The following is a 15,717-nucleotide window of genomic DNA, read 5'->3' on the forward strand; positions in this document are numbered from 1 at the left end:
TTGGGAAAGCTAGTGTTACAAACGGAGTTGATAAAATGGAAAGATCTTTTAGGAAGAGTAAAGTTAATATCCTCAAGATAAGTCATCTTTGTATTTGCCTGACACTCTTAAGAAATATTTCTGAATAAAATAAGAATATGTTCCATAACTGGATGAAGATTGGCTGTATCCCGTTTCTGCCATTTTGTTCTGTTGCGATCTTTATTGTCCCAGAAAGTCATAGTTGTCAAGGGGATCCATGCACTAAAACCAATTTCTTTATATAGCTGATTCTTAACACATTAATGGCTTTAAAAGAGTAGGAGCAAAGGCCTGAAAATAATTCTGGACTAGAAACTAGTTTGTAAGCCTTATGTGATCACAAAAACCTAAGTCACAGCCAAATAGCTGCCAAATAAGCCAAATAGCTTAACTCTGGATAACCTGCAGCCAGTGCCTGAGCTGCACGATCAGATGCAATGAATTATTTTAGCCTATCTGGATACAACAAAGGCATGCGCTGACACGGTACCTTCTGTAGGAAGTAAGGATATTTCTTAGAACAATGGTGATCAAGAATGATAAATTTGGCTACTGACACTACTTGGTTCCTTAGTAAGCACAGACGAACAATCCTTGATTGTCTCTCATGACATCACTTCGATCTTACTTGCAGTCAGCTTGTGCCTGATCTTTTCACTCCAGAAATTTTTAAGTAGTTTCACTTTGTGCGTGCATGTGCGTGTTAGAAGAAATTCAGAACAAGATACGTAGGCAAGAATCATCTCTTAAACCATGAATGGCTAAATCCAGTTTTCTTGCGTTCTCTCTCCCACTAGGGGAAGCGAGTACCAGTAGTATCATAAGGGGTTCAGGAAAAGGGGTAGCATGGGTCCCTTCACACCCCACAGCTGAAGGTCCTCAAAGAGAAGAAACCATTTCCCCCATCACCACTGAATCACTGTACACAACTGGAGCTCTGTACATGCTGAATCATCAACTGTTCCTATATCAAAGGTAGACTAACAATACTTTGTAATTCATTCCATTAGACTTTGATAATGATTAAAAAAAAAAGCATTGCAACAGAATCAAATTAGCACTGTATAGTACATTTGACTATGCTGGCTTCTCAAGATCACTACACATAAATGGTGGTGCTGTCCTCAATGAGTCATGGCAACTGGAAATCTATAATGCAAGGAGTATTTTTGTTTACCCTCAGCAGGCAATTTTTAAACATGCAAATAATTGCAATGCACCAACAGAGGTCTTATACACTAAGGAATCAGTGTATTGGAAAGATTTCACACCTAAACAGCCTCGTGCCCCTGTAACTAGCGGATCCTGACTTTTCCCACTCCCCCATTATCATTTGAATTTCTGCCATGAAGACTGAAAGAGTCTTAATTTGACAACACACATGTTCATTTACTTTTGCTATGTTTGTAGCATAGGGCTTGCCCTCTTGTTTTGAAATGTATTTAGCACATTTCCCTTTCTAGTTACTTAGAAGTGAATAAAATGATTGGTACAATAACCAAAATAGACTAAGGTGTTAAAGCCTAACTGTTTTGATTACAATATAATGCTAAGGAATCCAGGCTTCTTACAGGTGATTGAAAGTGTGTTGGTTTAAAAGGCTATTATTTATACAAGCAATAGCAATACTATCAGCAGCACACTGTTCCAAAGATAGTCTAACACCCAAGTTGTTGCCTTTTTTTTTCTTCTTCTTCTTTTTAAGGTAGTTGAATACAGGTCTGTATAATTGAAAAGATACAAGCACTAAATTACTGTGAGACACATACACTACATCTAATAGGAATTTATTATATTTTTGATACTAAAAAGTTCTAGAGTGTGTGTGTACATATACATACATATACACCCACACTTTTCTTCATTACAGGGTACCACAAAGTCAGTCCTTGCAATCAGCTCAACAGGATTTTTTGTACGTTTACAATTTCATTTAAAACTCAACTTACTGTTATTATGGTAATAAACATAAGCAGGATACGAATAACTGTTGACTAACAGCCCTGCTGTTGTCCAGTTTATCAATATCCTTATAACACTAAAGAATGACTAATAATGCAAGGTGTATTCATATTCAAAGACTTTTTAAAGCGACACCATTCCATCCAGATATTAACTACAACCACTGCTCAGATAAGGGCAAATACACCAAAGGAAATCTAACTTGTCTAAAGTTGCCTTTTCTGAACAGAAATATCAACAGGAAAGTCACTACTGAGTGGAAGTTCATATTATCCATGACGATCCACAGCTGACAGACATCACCTACTTTCAAATACAAAGCTAAGGGGCAAGAGAAACAGGTTCTGAACACACTTAAAATTGCTACACAGGGAAAACCCTAGAAGAACAATAAATCAACATAAGCCTGTAATGATACAGAATAATTCAGATATTTTAAAGCAATCATTAGTTTTTCTCCTCAGCTTCTACTTTACAGTTTATAAGGCTTTATTTGTACCATGCCGAGCACATCTCAACACTTGGAAGATGACAAAGAGTTAGAGAATCTGAAATTCTACTATAAAATTAGTCACACTATTTATTTTTTTCCAAACTGGAATTTAATCTCCAAACTTTAAAATTAATAAGTCGTCACACCATATTAGCAAACATGCAGTATTTATAGACTATGCCCCATAAAAATTTGTGGGGGATGTGTTCATTTGAATTCAGAGCCAGGAGGAAAGTCTTTTGCTTTTACAATTCCTACAGTATCGCTGCTGTGGAGCAACTGGCAAAGTGACCCAATAACAAACAACCCTTCACTCTCCTACACACTCCGTTACTGTATTACAACAATGACAACAAAACATTCTTTGCACACACAAATTCCTAATTTCTAAAATATTTCAGCAACCTAGCAATTTTAAGAATGTCATCTTACTGCTAAAGACATCAGATTCTCTTGGCTCAAACATTATCATTAACAATATCAACAGGCCTGCTGGAATCAATATCTGGCATCTAATATATGTTAAAGATAGATGCTCAAAATTATCACCAAGAGCATAATGCAGGGTTGCAGGATACATAATTTTCTTTCAGGTAAAGTTTATCTAGCACTTATATGCCTTTGTGACCTAGAACAAGTTTCTTATTCTATTGTTTTTTCTACTATGCTAACAAAAATGAGAGAGCAACAAATCATATTTTTACACTTAACCAAGCAGATACGGTCATGAGTAAGCAGCAAAATACAAATACAGTAAAATGAGATAATTCTTATGGTTATCCAAAGCAGAATAAAAGATTGTGACACAGTTATGTAAGGAGACCTGTGCAAACGCACAAGGTCATCATATACAGGCCTAGATCTGGATATATAAGTAAGTGATAATGCTTTAACCATTAATTAATGAATTAAACCCCACCCTAAAATATATTAGGGATTACATTGCAATAACCAGATCATCTCCCAACTGCAAAACACGTTATTCTCCTTCCATTCGCAGCCCTCACTTTCATGTAAAGTCTTGGCATTATGCTACATACTTCGAGATTTCTGAGGAGTTCCGGAAAGGTCTGACACACCAGCGGAGGGAGCACAGGCACCCGCGGGGGACGAAGGGGCTCCTCTTGCTGGGGAAACAGGAGCCTTTACTACACGACAGTGAGGAGAGACGGGCCTACGGCTACAGGGAGGAGGACTAAAGGTTACCGCAGAGAAAAGCTGCTTACCTGGTTCGTGACCTGGAAAGCAAGCACAGAAGAAAGGGCCGTTACGCACCTGGCCAGACCCGGCGGCCTCCCCCCACCCCCGACACAGGCGCTGCTCGGGCGCCAGGCCCTGCCGAGCCCGTGGCGGCCTCGGCCCCTCTCCCTCCGCCCGCCGTCGCTGCCCCCCTCCCGCAGGCCGGGGCGGGGCGGGGCGGGCGGCGGCCCCCCCCCGCGGCACTCACGTCGGGGTTGGCCTCCAGGGGCAGCCAGCGGTGCGGCTCCATGCTGGCGGCAGTAGCCCGGCACTGACAGCGCCTCGCGCCGCCTCGCCGCAGACCCGACCCGGGACCGCACCACCGAGCCGCGCGGCCAGGGGGTACGCGCGGGCGAGGCACCGCCCCTGCTCTCGCCCTACACAAACACCTCTTCCCCCCTTCCGCAGCGGACGGGAGCGAAACGAATGCTCTCTGGCGGCGGTGCCTCTCTCCTTCCCGCTCCTTGCGGCCGGGCACCGATGGCTGGAAGCCTTTCGGCTGGGCTCCCCCTCGCGCCGCCCGGCAATGGACTCTCCCGGGGGCAGGGGGCGGTGCCGCGGCCGACCACGCGCTCCGCTGCCGCCCGCTGCGTGGCGCGCGGGAGTCGCCGGGGGAGGGGCCGCTGCGCGCCCCGCCCCGCCCCGCCCCGCCCCTGCCCCCCCCATCCCCGGGCTAACCGCCGCCGCCCTCAGAAACGCTGTTTTAAGCACAAATGGTGAAAAAAAAGGGGAGGGGGGGCGCTTTTTTCCGTGCCCACTGTGTTTCTCCCTTGCGTGTCTCTTCTTGTGTCTTTCTCCCCTAGCTTCTCCTTTCCAGGCCCTCAATCGAACAAGTGCTGCCACCCAGCCACCAGAAACCAAGGGCTGTTTGTTGAAACACTTCCATTACAATTCAAAAACAGGCTAGTTTTTGTTCCATACACATCTTGTCTTTTTCTCCTGGTGCTGTTTTGAGAATCTTCTTTCAAGTCAATTCAGAACAGTGATTTCTGCTGTTACGGTAAGAGCTCTGTTACCCACATTTCCCTATTATTTGACTTTTAATCTGTTCTCTTCATTGGAGCTCAGCACCCTCTTTTTTCCCCCAGACCCAGTAGTTCTGCCTGTTCCTTGCTTATTCCGAGTCCATCACTTCTTGCCCCCAGCCCCTGATTGCTTCTGCTCCCAACTCTTCATACAAACTCCAGCTTCTCTGTGTAGCTCCTCACAGCACTGCCTCTTCCATGTTTTTTCTGCAGTCTTTGGGCAGCTGTATAAAGCCATCCCAAGAGAGGCAGCTGCAAGGGATTTCTCTTTCTTTCTTTTAGGCTGGATATTTTGAGAATGTCATTTTATTCTGCAGCAAAGGTGTTGGGTTGCTGAAGGGGACGTGAAGAGATTTGCCTGCCTCATGGGAAGCCTGGCTTATCTATTTCAAGGGGCGGGTGAAAAAGGAGGAAACAAGGTCTTTAAAAGGCTTTACTTTGCAGGGCAGCTTTAAAATTCATAAAATATCTAGCCTCATAACCTTTACTGCTGGTTGGCCTGTCACATGTGCCACACTGGAGAGCACTGACAAGATAGCTACGGCAATTCTTTGCCTTACTGAAACATTAAGATACACGATTTGGGAGCATTTTTATCTGTCTCATGAAAACACAATAACTGTTGTCCCTGTGTGAATTTGCTTTGTTCAGACCGGTTGACATCTCTCAGCTGCTTATGTAAATGTGAAAGAAAGACTACTCTTAGCCAAGACACCTACCTCCTGCCCCCTACTTTAAAAAGGACCAAAGCCCTGCCCACAGGTGATCTGCAGGAGGCAAAAGGTGTGTAGATCTGCAAGGGGCAAAGGCTGTAAGAAAACTGCTCATGTGAATGTCCCTTCACTGCAACAGAAGGGAACGTTCACCTGTTTGTACGTCATAGGATTTGGGGCTTGTGAGAGCAGTTGTGCACTCCTTCTCAGAGGGGGACATTTGGACAAACTTTTTGAAAAGGCCCTGGAGCTGAAGCCCCAGACCCGTCCAGCCTTTATGCATGTGAGAGAAAGACTTGCAGCAGTGGAAAGCAGGTGGTGGAGCAAGCATTTATGTCTATGTTTAGCAGAGAGGCTGCCGGAAAGAAAGAAACTGCCGGTTCACAAGCAAAGAAAAAGTCCCATGAGAGAAAGGAGGGGGGTAATATAGGAGAATGGTGTTTTTATGTACTGTAGTGACATAAGCACCAAATTGACTTGGAGGCAAGAAAGGTAGGGGGTTGGAGATACCATACAGTTGCACTGCTCAAACACAAGTTTTAACAGAAATATTTTCTCCCTTCTGCCCAAAAAGCTTTTTAAAGAACTTAGCATAGTTCTTTAGTAAATGTTGGCAAAAAAATGCCCTATCCTGAAAAGGTTAAGCTTGTGAAATGGAGTAAGTTACCTAAAGAATTTGTTTTTATTTTGTTTAACCCTGTTATCACTGAGCAGGACTACAGTGATGGTCACGTGCCTGTGCCTGAAACTTCTGTTCTGGCCTATACAGAGCACTGTAGCATATCTCTTGAGCAATTCAGTCTACGTCTAGCTTATGAGATTTGCCTTTCAGTTTCCATAGAAAGTGTCTCCTCATACTAAGTTCACAGTCCTTGCCTAGCTAAAACATGGGCCTGTACTGTCAAATGAAGATCAGAGTCTGTATCTGTTTTCTTCCACCCCAAAAACCTTCGTAGAGCAAGCTTACAGAAGGCAGAATTTGCTAAAGATATACAATTTCAGATTATAGATGGACAGACCATAAACTGAAATCATTGAATACTTCAACCACCTTCTGTTCCAGGTTGAAAGAACTAAATACATGCTAACATGTTGATAAAAATAACCGCAAAATAACTCTAAATTTCAGCAAAACACTCTGAGGATGATTCTGTAATTGCCAAACCACCCTGTGAAAACAAGATGTGCAACTTCACACCCATTTCTACATCTCCACATAAAAAAAGAATGAAAAAAACATAGCAAATATTAATCATATTGCTAAAGGCATGAGTAAGAGACTTGATGAAATTGCAATATAAATTTATATGTAAAGGTCTCCAGATAAGACAGACAAGTACACTACAGAGTTACCTAAGTTAGGGAACACAGAGATTGTTAAGTCATGTCCCTGCTGTCACAGGCAGATCTCATTTGTAGGTTGCAAGTGTTTTTAAAATCATGAGGTCACAAAAGTACATATTACTCAAAAGCATTTGCACATGTAATGAATGCTTTAAAAGGGAGAGGCTAAGATCAGGGAGTCCATAAACATATAAAGCTCATAAACACGCACACTATGTTCCATAATAATGTCTCCTTTTCCTGAAATATCAATTCTTTTATGTAAATTTATTTAAAAGGCATAATTAGATTTGAAAATATGTAATTTTAAACTAGCTAGTGCTTCTATGTGACTAGTTATGTTTTACTACTCAATAATTTTCAACACAAAGTTTTACAGTCAACCTGAGACCCTAACATTACAATATAAAAAAATAAGAGCAAATTAAAACACTTATGCTTAGAAAAATTTAAGAGCATTTGCTACTTTTAAAAGGTGAAACTGGGTGAGCGATCCCTGTTGTGTTAGGACCCCAGACACACCCCAAACTTACTGTACTCTGTATGAAAAGCTTACTGAACATGGTTTTAGCCATACTTTTTTAGTAATGTACGTATGTAATGTATGTAATTGCCATTGCATAGTAGTAGTTGATCTGCACACATATATCATTCACTAACTACACGGTTTCAAGTACAGATTGATTCCACAATCTACCTGTACATAGTCACTCCATTTATCTATACTTGCTGCGTGCACAGAGAACAGTGCATGATTTATATATCTGAGACCTTGAAACTCCCCAAACAGCACCAAGAAAACCCTGGTGCCAATTAACAATAAGCAGAACTGAGCAAACAGCTCACTCTGCAAACCAGGTATGCCTTAAGCAGGGAATTTCAACAGCCTCCCCAAATAACTGAGGCAACTTCGCAAGCCACCACCAGCCCAAGCACCCGTGGCACCGCTCTCCCACCTGGCCAGGCTGCAGGGCAGCAGCGGGAAGGCACAGGCCTCCCCGGGGCACTGCAGAGGTGGCACTTTGCAGGGCTGAGGCCCAGGGCCAAAATCCACCCATGTGCAGTCTGCTCCATCTGCCCCTTTATTTAAAGCGCGGCCCTGGTTTTATACACCGGTATTTGAGACCCGATTTACTTCGACGAGAGACAAAGCCCTCAGAAAACCTCCCACGCCCTCAGGCTCAGGCCCTGAGGGGACGCCCCGGCCCGGCCCCTCCCCCTCGGCCCGTTGGTGCCATATGGGTGGAGGGACGGCGCATGCGCACCGCCGGGCAGCGAATAAGCGCGAGGCCGCAGGCTCCGACCGCTCTAGCTGCGGCTTCGACCGCGGGCGGAGCCAATCAGGGCGCTGGGTGTTGTGCGCCGGAAGTGGGTCTTGCTCGGAGCGCGGCGCCATGGCCGGCGGCTCCGCGGCGGTGCTCGCGAGGGCGTTGGAGGCGCTCGGTGAGGGAGCCGGGACCGGCCGGGCTCACCTGGCCCAGGAGGTGGGGAGGGGGCGAGGCCGCATCCCCGCCTCGCGGGAGGGCGGCCGTTGGCGGCCCTGCCCGCAGGCCACTTCCCGCCGGGTCCTGGCGCAGGCGCCTGCCGGGTGCTTCGCTCAGGCGCGGGGCTGTTGGCGAGAGGCAGCTTGGATGTGGCCGCGCCGTCTGCGAGCGTTTGGCCTTGGGAGGGCAGCGGTGTTGTACCCTCGTCTTCCGGGCTGGAGCTGGGTCCTGGGCGGGTTTGATCTTCTGATGGTGGGAGAGACTTGTGGCAGATACCACCCCACAGCGCTTGGTGGGATTTTGCAGGACTCTCGGTCTGTACCACTGTAAAGACTTAATTTTGGTGTCCGGGGCTGCACAGAGTCACTGTTACTAGACTTCACCTTGGGTCCCGTCTAGGTTATGGTAAAGGAACTTATGACCAACTCTTGGATTCCTGTAAAGAAAACCTTGTTTAAAATGGTAAATGGAAGTGCAAGAATGATGACCTAGGAATTATTCAGTGAGATGGAGGATTTATTACGAGGAACAACTCAAGGATTTCCTTCTGATCTCTAGTACTTCTGTTTTTCAGATCTTGTTGATGCAGCAGATAAGATTAATTTAATACCTCAGGACTTTTTTGCAGAACTAGTAAGTTGGGCAATAAATGGGATATGGAAGGGCTTCTAGGAATCCTTTGATTCTTGAAAACCTTTCTGTTTTAGTTGTTGTCCTTTTGTCTGTTGGGAATTGAAGTTTATGCTTACAGTTGCATAGATTTACATCACTCATGAAATGGACTAGTCCTGCTAACAGCTAATAGGATTGGTTTAATTTTAATTTTTTTATCACAGAAGATTTTTATATATATATATATACTTTTTATCTTGCTTCTAAATGAGATGCACTGTTAGCTAGCTGGGAAGACACTCAACTTTAGTTTAACTTTAAAAAAAAAAAAAAAAAACACCTTTCTACCAAAAAAACCAGTGTGCACTTGAACAGAATGGTTGTTTAATTAGCATGAAAACAGTTTGTGAAGTAGTGATAGCAGGTGAGATACTAGCTAAAAGCTTAAACTGTTCATTTGCTTTTCTTGAATTTGATGTAGTTTTAATATCGGTCACCTGCATGACATGCTTTTTCCTTCACTTTGCCTTTAACGTGTTGTCCCGTTACCCTCTTTTGTATTAAGCTATTTTCTTTCTTGTGTAATCTCCAATTATTCAAACCACGTGTTTCTAGCTTTGTCTCGTATATTAAAGTATGCATGAAGCATGTTTTTGAACTTATTTTCTTTACAGTGTGAGCAAGTAATTCAACATCTGAACCATAAGATCTCAGGTGTATATGCAGTAGAATTGTGTCAGGTAAGTTTGGATACCAGCACTTGTAAGCAAGTACAATGGCTGGGTACACTGAAGAAATTGTATTCTGCAGGTCACACAGACACACACACAGACACACACACGTAAAATTTTATTATTGCATAGTTTTATTGCATAGTTTTATTTTTATTTATGATTGTGTGAACATCCTATTTTTAGAGACTGCAGACATCTGGGATTGAGATTAATGTTGGTGACCTGGCAAAAATAGCTAATATTATTTCCTTCTTATTTAGGTAAGCACAATATAATTTATTTTTCTTCAGCTCTCTTCTTTTCCCTCCACCCCAACTTATTAGCAGTATTAAAAAGTGATAGCAAATGTGGGTGTAAAATAAATTGAATTTGGGAAAAAGGCAAAAATTTATAACTCTCAGTATGCAACAAGGAATTCTGTACTTAGTTTCTTCTTAAGTTACTCTGCTTTTTTTAATATTATTTAGACTTGATTTTCATAATGGAAAAACTAAAGAGGAAATCTTTCACTTAAGAACCTGTCTGCAAGCTTTAGGGCATAGCTTTTAGGCAATATTTTTCTACTGTTGTTTTGCTGGAGGCTCTTCTATTTTTCAGAAAGAGAAATTTTTCAAGACTTTGCTTATTCTTTTAAAATCTAGAATCTGAACATTTTATGCATCATTAATCAGACTGTAGAAAATGTTTAACTTCATATTTTACAAAGGAAAAAGTAAGAAGACTTAAATCATAATTGCTGAGTGGCACTTTCTGCTGCTTTTTCTCTAGACTTGCTGCCTTTTCAGTTGTGTGTGTTACATTATTTGACTTACGTTTGTATCAGTTTCACAGTTACCTAGAGGTCCTTACTTGTCCCTTGGTGATACTTAAATTAGCTCTCTTAAATGTTTAATTAAATTGCTTCGTTTCTAAAGTAATAATATTATTTAATAATCCGAACTGCTCTGTGTGTACATCCTTCACTCAATTATGCCCGTTTTGCAGTAACAACAGCACTAGGAGGCTGAGATTATTTCTGCTTTAATGTTGCAAGTTGTGCAAGCACAGCAAAGCTTGGTCTCTGCATATTGTTTTCTCATGTTAAGAGGTGTTAAAAAGTCAGGTGTTGTTTCTTGCATGTGGATACAAAAGTCATATTTCCAGAGGAGTGAAATATTTTGCGAAAAAGTCACAGGCTGCCTAATTATTGTAAAAACCCATAAAAGCATAAAGCATAAATAAAAACTTTTGCATGTTTGGGGTGCAGTGAGAAACCTTATTCAATTCTTGGAAAATGAAATTGATGTGATGTTCTTTGGATATACCCATAGCACAGCAGCCAGAAACAATCTCTCTACAGAAGAACTTGTCACTACTCTGGGCAATGCAGTCAGCACGCTGCCAAAACATGCGGTTCAAGTCATTCGGCATGTATGGAATGAACAGGGCAAATCTATTACTGTGTCAGAAGATGCAAGAAATATGGCCACAGTTGGGCAGGTAACTAAACAACAAGTGCAGTTGAGCTAATTGTTAACTTTTCAGAAATGCCAGTGCCTCCTTGTGTGTTAGGCATGTGTTAGGCAAGTTGTCAGGCATGTGATGGTATCTTGACTGCGCGAAGCTTTCCCTTCATATAGGTTGCCAAATGTCTAGCTGGACAAAGAAGCATATACAGTAAAGGTCTTCTGAATTCCAAGACAGTACTGAAAGCTTCTAATATTGTTGTTTGCATGACAAATACACACTTCATACTTTTTTCTTTTTAATTGTACTATGTAGCACTTAATTAGGGAAGATGAGTGGCAGTCAGTATGGTAGACAACTGTATTAGTTGTTTATCTATACATTTTCTAAATATGATGTGAACTGTTCTTTACAGTTGATAGCACCAGCACTTGAATATGTTGTTCTTTGTCACTCTTCGGTTTAAAACCTTTTTCTTTTTTTTAAAGGTAGCTTCATTCAGTCTCCAGGATTCCATTGTGGGGAGGGTTGTTTATTTGTTTTGCAAAGCATGATACAAAGCACATCTGCATTTGGAGATCTCTTTTTCTAGTGCTAATAATCAGAGTGCAGAATTTAAAAGAAAATCTTTGCTACTAAGTAGTAAATAGCCTTCTGTATGTTCTTTTCCCCATTTAGCAGCTCTACTCATTATCATTTTTAGCCTTTTATATTTATAACTTGCCTTCTAAAAATATTTATGACATACCTTGATTTATCTAAAATAGAGTTTTGAAATACCTTGATTTTTCTTAATTTCTTCTGTAGGAAACTTTGAGTTGTGTACTTGAATCCGAATTTGACTACAGGCAGATCTAAGTGATAAATTATTAACTTTTTTCCTTATTTGTAAGGAAGGGCAGATGACTTTATTGTAAACAGAATTTTCGCAGTAGTATCTGAATGTTTGTTTGTTTTCCCCTTTGGATATGGTCTGTAGATATCCTGTATCACCTGTAAAACATCTGTACAATAGAATAGTAAGAATAGGTTACATCTCTTCCTTAATTGCTGTTTCCAATGATTGTTTTCTTCTCTGTAGTTTATAGATATCAGTTGGAAACTGGGAGTTGCAATGAGTTCTGACACCTGCAGGTCTCTCAAGTATCCGTATGTTACAGTGACACTCAAAGTGGCAGACCCTTCAGGACAAGTAACAAACAAATCTTTTGAAATGACAATCCCGCAGTTCAAGGTCTGTATTCCAGTGTTATTTGGTTCAGTCTCTTAAGTAATACTGTGGAAGAAATACAGAAAAAAAACTGTGATACTGTTTGAAGAAGCAAATGTGTACCTTGATGCATACATTTGTGATGCTTAATTGCTAATATGATAACTAAAAGATGAAGCATTAAATAATTGTTTGAAACACTGAAACTAAATACTTATTTCATAGCATATAGTTGTACGTTGCTTTTCTTAGTAGGTTTAGTTACTGGTAAACTAACCTCTTCTCTTCCAAATAAACTTAGAACTGAAGATGTAAAGACTTTTTGATTTGTCTTGTCAGCTATCTGTTTCCCTCATCAGAAACTTCTGGAGATACTCTAAATCTATGGAACTGTTTCCTAGCCTCAAAATCTAAAACTTGGGTTCAGCCTAAAATTTGCTAATGATGAAGAATGGTGGTCAGTCTGCTTTGACTATTGGCTCTTGATTGTTGTGCTTTCAGCTATGAACTTTGGTAACTTTAATTTTGCATAAACGTGGCACTTCTGTCATTCTCTGTTTAGAGGGCCAGTACATCACTTAGAATGTCTTACAGGCTTACAGATAAATCCATACGGTTATGCAGGAAGGAATTTTAAGAAGGATATTCTGAATCCTTGCATATTCAGAGGTCTCATACCCCTTCTGGGTGAAGTCTATTTGATAATTTGCTTTTTAACTATTATAAGAAAGGGTTGCTATATAGGGAGGTCTGGATTATTTCAGCTGGGGATAGAAGCATTTGCCCAAGACTTGTGGGTTTTTTGGGGGGGGCATGACAACTGCTATTTTTTTAATAGCATCTTTTTTCTATTGGTAGTCAAACCAATGCAAATAAGGCATCTGTGCAGATTTAATAGTGAATGTGCCCAAATGGTAGCTAGCCCACAAAATGAAAAGCAAAAATTCTTTCAGTTCAGCTGCAAATTCTAACCAGAGGATAGAGGGAATGTGAGAAATCTGGATTAAGTGAACTTCTTGTCTAACCTGCTAGTTTGAGCTACAGTTCAGGCCATTCTTTGTACAACTGAAACTTAACTTAACTCTTATTTTTCAGAACTTTTCCAGACAGTTCAAGGAAATGGCGGCTGTTCTTGAAACAGTTTGAATAGAACTTTTTAATTTACACCAAAGTTTCTGATGGACTTAGATTGAGTAAACTTTGTTCTACGCAAGGAATAAGGTGCCATTGTTCAAGCAAGGTATGTATACTTGTCTTCCCAAAAAACTTGTCAGCATCCTCCTTGAATCACTCTGAAGACTTCTTCGCTTTTGAATACTTGAGACCAACTCTGCAGTGTCTGTGAAATGTGTTCAGCTTTGTTCATCGTGTTCAGCTTTGTTCATCCAGGTAGACAGGAGATTGGGATGTGTAAGGAGATGTGTCACTGCAGACTTTTTTTGCTATCCAAGAGCAAGAAACTGCACATTTAACTCTTCAGTGCAGAAAGATATGTGGAAATGTTAATTTGAGTGAGGAGATACTAAAGTATAAATGCCATATTAACTATTTTGTCTGTAAAATTGAGATGTGTGTGGAAACTAACTACGAGGAGTATATAAAATTATACATAGCAAGCATACAGTTAGTTTTGAAGAACAGCAATGTCAGGTAGTTAGTTGCAGATATCTGCAGACCTGGCTTTCAGTCTCTTTAATTACTGGAGAATGTACTTGTCCTAACAGCTTATTTCAGATGCTTATTTCCCACTGCCTAGGCTTATGAAAACTGAGTTAATGCAGTAAACTTCTCTGAAATGAAGCCTGGAGGCTAATTTTAAATATAGGACAAAAGGTCAATTGAATTCAAAAGCACTTTAATATATTTTTGCCTTTGCATTTAATCCAGCTCTGATCTGTGGCACTCTGCTTGATGTTTTGATCAGCAATTTGCTTTCTAATTAAATTAGAGTATTGATATAGTTGCCTCACTCCATCCTCTGAGCTAGAAAAGTCAAAAGCAAACTTGAGAATTCAAGGCTGGTGTGTTAGCCAAGCACATCAGAGAAATGGCCATGCTAGAAGCCAGCAAGTTTTCTTTTTTTTTTTCTTTTTTTTTTTTCTTTTTTTTTTCTTTTTTTTTCTTTTTTTTTTCTTTTTTTTTCTTTTTTTTTTCTTTTTTTTTCTTTTTTTTTTTTTCTTTTTTTTTTCTTTTCTTTTTTCTTTTCTTTTTTCTTTTCTTTTTTTTTTTCTTTTTTTTTTTCTTTTTTTTTTCTTTTTTTTTTTCTTTTTTTTTGCTTGTTATATTTTGTGGCAGGAGTCCATAGGACTGTGTTGCTCTCTCAGATAATGTCCTGACTAGTAAAACTTTGATTTTGACTCTGAGAATGGGGGCATTTTCAAAGCATGAGTGATAAATCCAGTGTGCTTATATACTTTTTTGTTTCTTCTTGAGTTTTACATTAACAAAACACAAATTACAAATACAGTCGACTGTAATAAAAACAATACTGTTGCATTTCAGGATAGGCTAATAAATAGGTCTAATAAGGCAAGTAAGTCTGAAGATGAATTGATTAGCATAAATTTAAGCCTGCTTTAACTTTGGAATGGTAGAGACTGAAAACCAGTTTTGTTGGGACAGATCCTCAGGTGATTTCAAGCCCCATATGTGAGAACATCTACCATTCTAACCCACATAAACCTCTAACCTTTTTTCTAAGCTTTTTTAGAAGCTGCCTGAAAGTCATTGATACAGGTCTTACTTTTGTCTCATCAAAATAAACTGCAACATCTGTGTATTGTATTTACTTTGAAGAGATACACCCCCCCCCTCTATTTTGAGCGTTATTACTGGTTCTTTTGTACATAGAATCAGTACCTGGATTTGCTCAGAGCCCAGATAAATAAAAGTATGTTGGCTTTGACCAGTGACACCAAAGTTTGGGCTGTGGCTGTTAATCTGGACTATACTTCCTGTGTTCAGCTGAAGTCAGAGGTGCTTGCTTCAGGGCAGGGGAGAGCAGAATCCTATTTTCTGGGACCTCTCAATGGAATGTCACAAAATGGCCTCAAGAGAATGCTTCCTATTTGCCTTTTCCCATGTCTCTTTTTATGGCATTGGAGCTGTCTGTGGTGCAAGAATCCTCTCTAAGTGTGGAGAAGTGATATGAACAGCTGTGAGGTTTGGTTTTGTTTTTAATTTGCATAAGTTGGAATGTAAGGTATCTCTAACTGGAAAACATTGTCATGCTTTGGCATTGTGAATTAACTGATTTAGATCAATTCAGGGGTTCTGAGGGATGGTGTGGTGTGTGGGGTTTTTTTGAGAGTGAGGTTGGAGTCTTGCAGATACTTCAGTTTTTCTAATGCACTTAAGTTCTTCATATAGCTGGAAATACTTGTGCCTTCATTGGAACTGGATGCTAAAGAAGATTTAATTAGCAAAGTCTTAAC

The 15,717-nt window shown here is 40.6% G+C and overlaps 2 protein-coding genes across 6 annotated transcripts in view; one reads left to right on the plus strand and one right to left on the minus strand.

The window, feature by feature from the left end:
* Positions 1-4,081, minus strand: part of UCHL3 (ubiquitin C-terminal hydrolase L3) — a 43,198-nt gene extending 39,117 nt beyond the window's left edge. Inside the window, exons 1-3 of one of the 5 annotated variants that reach the window (XM_026120874.2) lie at positions 3,924-4,080; positions 3,703-3,714; positions 3,517-3,603 (exon numbers count right to left, since the gene is read on the minus strand). In XM_026120874.2, coding sequence (XP_025976659.1) covers positions 3,517-3,603; positions 3,703-3,714; positions 3,924-3,965 — 141 coding nt within the window. In that variant the 5' untranslated portion in view covers positions 3,966-4,080. Of the gene's footprint in view, positions 1-3,516; positions 3,604-3,702; positions 3,715-3,923 lie in introns of all 5 variants that reach the window. The other 4 variants (XM_064504754.1, XM_026120875.2, XM_064504753.1 and 1 more) reach the window with 4 other exon arrangements.
* Positions 4,082-8,088: 4,007 nt separating this feature from the next.
* Positions 8,089-13,639, plus strand: COMMD6 (COMM domain containing 6). The gene is made up of 7 exons (XM_026120880.2): positions 8,089-8,240; positions 8,856-8,914; positions 9,568-9,633; positions 9,811-9,887; positions 10,938-11,106; positions 12,155-12,307; positions 13,379-13,639. Exons 1-7 carry the CDS (start codon positions 8,192-8,194, stop codon positions 13,427-13,429), a joined length of 624 nt encoding a protein of 207 aa, XP_025976665.2. The 5' UTR covers positions 8,089-8,191; the 3' UTR covers positions 13,430-13,639.
* The last annotated feature ends 2,078 nt before the right edge of the window (positions 13,640-15,717 follow it).

The sequence above is a fragment of the Dromaius novaehollandiae genome, chromosome 1 (genome assembly GCF_036370855.1).
Source record: "Dromaius novaehollandiae isolate bDroNov1 chromosome 1, bDroNov1.hap1, whole genome shotgun sequence".
Lineage (NCBI taxonomy): Eukaryota > Metazoa > Chordata > Aves > Casuariiformes > Dromaiidae > Dromaius > Dromaius novaehollandiae.

Excerpts from the sequence above, each read along its gene's own strand:
- COMMD6 (XM_026120880.2), top strand. The coding sequence starts at position 8,192 with ATGGCCGGCGGCTCCGCGGCGGTGCTCGCGAGGGCGTTGGAGGCGCTC. Across the intron at positions 9,888-10,937 it reads ATTATTTCCTTCTTATTTAG|CACAGCAGCCAGAAACAATC; the intron begins GTAAGCACAATA and ends ATATACCCATAG. Across the intron at positions 11,107-12,154 it reads ATATGGCCACAGTTGGGCAG|TTTATAGATATCAGTTGGAA; the intron begins GTAACTAAACAA and ends TCTTCTCTGTAG.